The sequence below is a fragment of the Arachis ipaensis genome, chromosome B9 (genome assembly GCF_059453495.1).
Source record: "Arachis ipaensis isolate K30076 ecotype BB chromosome B9, ASM5945349v1, whole genome shotgun sequence".
NCBI classification, from domain to species: domain Eukaryota; kingdom Viridiplantae; phylum Streptophyta; class Magnoliopsida; order Fabales; family Fabaceae; genus Arachis; species Arachis ipaensis.
Window position 1 is genome coordinate 152,582,949 of NC_142444.1, and position 5,889 is coordinate 152,588,837.

The 5,889-nt window shown below is 34.6% G+C and overlaps 1 protein-coding gene across 1 annotated transcript; it reads right to left on the bottom strand.

Annotated features, from left to right (window-relative positions):
- Positions 1-898: 898 nt before the first annotated feature.
- On the bottom strand, positions 899-4,485 carry LOC107619757 (receptor-like protein EIX1). Its single transcript, XM_021110814.2, has 2 exons — positions 1,127-4,485; positions 899-1,047 (listed from the first exon to the last, which is right to left on the bottom strand). The coding sequence occupies exon 1, from the start codon at positions 4,402-4,404 to the stop codon at positions 1,138-1,140; it is 3,267 nt and encodes a 1,088-aa protein (XP_020966473.1). The 5' UTR covers positions 4,405-4,485; the 3' UTR covers positions 899-1,047; positions 1,127-1,137.
- Between the last annotated feature and the right edge of the window lie 1,404 nt (positions 4,486-5,889).

The window sequence follows — 5,889 nt, forward strand, 5'->3', positions numbered from 1 at the left end:
GTAATTCCTTTGCTAGGAACATAACATTGAAAGTTTGAAAATTTTTTTGTGGAATTATTATTATTTTTTTTATTAATATATGTATATGTAACAGTCCAACATATTCCCTTATATAATGTGGTTATTTAGACTATAGGAGACTTCTCATATCCCTAGCTATTGTTGTTTATCTCAAGTATTAGGTTAATTATTACTTTTTAGGCCAAGAACTTTCTTGTCATTATTTATATTGAATATTTGACTTATTATATAAAGGCGTTTATTGTGTATATTATGTTAGTTTTCTTACTCCCTATTGTTTGATTTGGATCTTTATTAGCAACAGATAACACAAAGAACAAGGAAAGACAAATTTATATTCAAGATGCATGAAGTTTTGTTGTGTTGCTTGATGTCTTTATATGATATGGCTTATTGCTCTTTACTTTATATATATGAATGATTTAATTTGTCTACCAATGAGGACCATTTCTACCTCAATCTCTATGGTGCATTTTATTCCATGTCATATCATATATATACATGCTAATGTGAAGGTTACTTGACTAATTCTATTATTATGCGCGTGTATACTTGATCAAAGTAGTAGTCACAAACATCATCAATATATTACATATTCCTAAATTGACCTACTTAATTAGTAGTTAATTATTTGACAGCAAGTTAAATTAGTTTCAGTACTTCATAACCCTTTAGAGTTGTCCGCAATATACTGGGCTTTGAAGTTGAGCCCAAGCCCATTAGGCCCAAGCCCCAAATGTTTCGAATCAATCAGTCCCACACCCTTTAGACAATTCTTGACACAGAATAATAGAATAGAGCAGAACAGAACAGAACTACTAAATCTGATCATCTGAGAACTTGAAAAAAAAAATACAACATATAATACTCAAAATACATTGATAAATTTTTAACATTAACAATTTTATTACAGCAAAAGATGCATTCATACCACTAGTAAGAAAAAGGTTCAACAACAGCATGCTGAGAACCAAATGATTCCATTGGGTTTATTGATAACAGTAGAAGATGCAAAAGTAGGAGATCCTGCAAGAAATTTCAAATTTCAGTACATGAAACCAGTGTTTGAGAATAAGTCCACTTTCAATACAAGGAAGAAATCTACCTGTTCATCCTCTAGCCATAGATTCTGGTGACCAAACTATTCAAGAACCTGGAGTAGGGTTCTCTGCAAGAGGAGATGAATAATACTGAAACTATGAAGCCACAGAAGCCTGTGAAGAACCCTATCCCCATGCTCATGTATAATGCCTCCAAGAATATTGAATTCTCATCACTCACTTGTGCTTCTGGCCTCTCATCTTCTGCGGTTTCTTCTTGACATTTCTTGTTAAGAGGTTCTCCACACAGATTGGGATTTTCTTCATAAGCTGCAGGATCAAAACTCTGCAGTTGCGTTCCAATTGGAATTTTGCCATCAAGATCATTGTTTGACAAGTCTAACATAGTAAGACGATCAATTTTGGAGAGACTTGAAGGAATTCTGCCTGACAAATGATTTCTTGACAAATCAAGAAACTCTAGTGATTGTAAGTTTCCAATGTTAGAGATGATTTCCCCATTGAGACTGTTCCTTGATAAGTTCAATAAAACCAATCCAAATAACAACTCAATTTCCTTTGGCATTTGGCCTGTGAGATAATTACTTGAGAGGTCAATGCCTGTTAGAAGCATATCTGCATTTTTTATGGAACGATATGCGCTTTTCCATGTTAAAAACAGGTACAAATTATATTCTCCAACCAAATAGAAAGCTCCTCCAACTTTGTATGCATACTGATGTTCCATTGGTTCAGTTGAGCTTCTAGCATCTTGAGTCATTGCAGTAAAATTCTTTATGCATGTTGGAATCCCTCTTGATAATCTATTTTGCGAGAGATCCAAAACTTGAAGCTTTGTTAACAAACACAGACTTGAAGGTAGACTTCCATTGAAGTAGTTGAATCTTAAGCTTAGGATTACTAACTGTTTTAAGCTTTCTCCTATCCATAATGGAATTGGACCATAAAACTCATTTTGTCCCAGGTCCAACCAGGCCAACTGTGAGCAATTCTTCAAGGAAGAAGGTAATTTTCCAGTGAAATTATTGTTTCTTAAAATCAAAGCCTCCAACTTTGTTAAGACACCCAATGAGAAAGGAATCTTTCCTTCAAGTTTGTTATTGCTCAGGTCAAGAACTTCTAGTGAGTTTAAATTATTCCAACAATCAGGCAACTCACCCTTCAATTGATTGTTTGATAAATCCAAAATCCCCAAATGCATGGCTGTGTTATTGCCGCAAACAAATGATGCTATATTTGAAAATCTATTGTTGGATAGAAACAAGGTACTTGCTGGCAACAAAAACCGTGGAATGGAACCCTCAAATTGATTTGAAGTCAAATCTATTTGTGGGTAAGATAACTCAATTGGGAGATTTGGAATTGTACCAGTTAGATTGTTGCCTGAAATATTGAAAATATTCATGGTCAGCAATTTTCCCCACAACCAGTTCGGCACAGAATCCAGACTCCTGAGATTTGCAATATCAAGACACTTGAATTCATTTTGATTCTTGAGCCAATGTGGAAAATTAGAATCTACCATGCAACCTGGTATCCTCAACTTTTGTATTTGGAAAGGTGGAACCCAGCGGGCACTAATCTTGATAGTCAACGAGCTACCTGCTATGTCAAAGGCTTTCAATTTGGAGAGGTTAGTGAAATGAGATTCAGTGATGACACCTTCAAGAGAATTTCCATTAAGAAGCACACTCTCCAACTCAGTAAGCAATCCCAGGCTTGTAGGTATTTCTCCATGCAATTCATTATCTGAAAGCCATAACTCTTTCAAAGACGAGATGTTTAAAATGTCAGGCAGCATGCCATGAATTTTATTTCTCGATAAATCCACTTTTTGTAACGAGCTACTGGTGCATCTTGAAGAGTTGTGAATAAAACTCGAAAGATCCCCAGTCAAGTGATTGCTGGAAGCAGAAAATGATTGCAAGGTGCATATATTCCCTAAGGATTTTGGAACAGGGCCTTCTAGATTGTTGTTTGAGAGGTCAGCATATTCAAGTGAATGCATTATGTTGCCAAAATCATCAGGAATGGTGCCTCTTAAGAAGTTGTAGGAAAGGTCAAGCACTTGGAGATTAGAGGTGAAGTTAAACACCCAATGAAATATAGTTTGTGATGTCAAATAATTCTGAGACAAATCAAGTATAGCAAGGGAAGTAGAGAAATTCAAACTGGAATTAGACAATGGAAGAATATTAGAATCAGAAAGACCACACCCGCTTAGCCCCAGTTCTTTTAGGCTTGGAAGCTTTGCAAGGAACTGGAGTACGTGGAGAGAATAATCATTTAGATTAAGGACTCCACTCAAATCAAGGCTTGTTAGAGAGGAGAGATTTAACAGCCACTGAATACCGCCATGATTTTTACCATAAAATGTGAGGTTCTGATTGTGGTGATGATCAAGACGCCGCAGTTGGTAGGGGATCACTCCTTCAAGTTGGTTCCAACTAAGATCAAGATACTGCAGTTGGGAAAGTTTCCCAAGTTGGTAGGGGATCACTCCTCCAAGTTGGTTGACACTTATATCAAGATGCTGCAGTTGGAAAAGATTCCCAAGTTGGTAGGGGATCATTCCTCTAAGTTGGTTGCCACTAAGATCAAGATGCTGCAGTTGAGAAAGATTCCCAAGTTGGTAGGGGATCACTCCTCTAAGTTGGTTGAGACTAAGATCAAGATGCTGCAGTTGAGAAAGATTCCCAAGTTGGTAGGGGATCACTCCTCCAAGTTGATTGTTACCAAGATCAAGATGCTGCAGCTGTAAGAGACTTCCAAGTTGAGAAGGGATTACTCCATCAAGAAGATTGAAGCTAAGATCAAGATACTGCAGTTGCGAGAGATTTCCCAGCTGTGATGGGATCTCTCCCTCAAAATAAGGTTCTCCAGGAACATAATCGGAGAAAGCAGCAGAAGAGAGATTAAGATAGCATAGATTTGGGAAAGAACCCAAGAATGATGGGATGTGAGTAGTGGCGTTATTTGATAAGCAAGTGAGGTCTAGATACGACAAGTGTTGGAGGTCAGTCAAGGAAGGGCTGATTTCACCGCTCAAGTAGTATTGTGGTTCAGAGCAGTGAAGATCAAGCCTCTCAACGTACCCAGTTTCATGGTTGCATCGAATCCCCTTCCATTTGCAGCAATCATTCTCGTCCTTCCATGAAGACAAAATGCCATACTTATCATGGAGGCCTTGTTTGAACTTGAGCAGAGCAAGTCTCTCCCTCTCTTTGCACTTCTTTTCTCCACCCTCTGTTGCTGCATGGTTGGATCCTAAATGCCATAGCAATACCAACAAAACAAGCAATTTCAGGACATAGCCACCCATTATGTATTCAAGCCAACAACAGTATAATTGTATAACCTTCAATTCTTAGAAAAGCTAAACATTTTAACTGTCCCTTTGATAAAGAACTTATAGCGGATCACGACTCATCGTGTTTCCAAACACTTGTGAGTAACTTAATATTGAAAGTTTGGAAGTTTTTGTGGAATTATTTCATTTTTATTAATATATGTATATCTAACAGTCCAACATATTTTCGTATATAATGTAGTTATTTAAACTACATTAGACTTCTCATATCCATATTATTCTTATCTCAAGTATTAGGCTATGACTTATTAGGTCAAGAACTATCATGACCGAGATTATTTATGTTGACTATTTGACTTATATAAAGGCGTTTATTGTGTCTATTATGTTAGTTTTCTTACTACCTATTCTTTAAGTTGGATCTTTATTAGCAAAGGGATGACAAAAGAATAAGGAAAGACAAGTTTATATTCAAAATGCATGAAATTTTGTTGTGTTGCATGATGTCTTCATGTGATATAGCTTACTTGCTCTTTAATATATATATATATATATATATATATATATATATATATATATATATATATATATATATATATACATATGATTTAATATTTGCCTACCAATGAGGACCATTTCTGCCTCAATCCCTATATCATGCATTTTATTCCATATCGTATCATATATACAATTATTATCCATATATACAATTATTATCCATGCTAATGTGAAGTTACTTGGCTAGTTCTATTATGCGCGTGTATACTTGATCAAAGTAGTAGTCACTGCAACCATGAAACATCACGGATATAAAATTAAATGAGCTAGTGCGAGTAATTTACATATTCTTAAATTAACCTAACTAGAATGAGACCGCACAATAGGTAGACGGTAAATTAATGATAGTATATAATAAATATTAAAAATGGTTATGTTTTGTAGAATTAAATTAAATATGTATAAATTAAAGTTAAATTTAAAAAGTGTTTTGTTTAAAATAATTTATAGTACAAAATATTTAAATGTTGGAGTTGTACAAAGTGACATTTTTATTTGGTAGTTTAATTTTTGCATTTATTTTAGTTGATGGATTTAGTCTTCTTACGTGATGCTCGTTCTCCTTTTTTTTTATTGGTTATTGTTAGAATTGTTGCTTTTGTCTTTCTGTCGAAGTTCTTGTGAATGCATGTTCTTTATGAATTGTTGAGTTGTATGCACTTTCTATTATGTTGTTTGTTCCATCTTTGCATGTATATTTTTCTTCCGAATATGTGTCTTGAATTTGTAGGATTTTTTTTCTTCTTAGTCTCTTGATGTAGTTTTTCAATGACATCTACATTAAAAAAAGAACAAAAATGGTGTATATTTTTTTTGAATAAGTTATTTTTAATAAGAATAATTGAAATAGTATAAAATAAAGAGGAATGCTAGGGACCAGCAATTTTGATGTTTTGTAACCATCAATTAGTTATCAATAGTGTTTTTAATAGTGTGAGA

Coding starts and splice junctions, on each gene's coding strand:
- LOC107619757 (XM_021110814.2), bottom strand. CDS start 4,404: ATGGGTGGCTATGTCCTGAAATTGCTTGTTTTGTTGGTATTGCTATGG.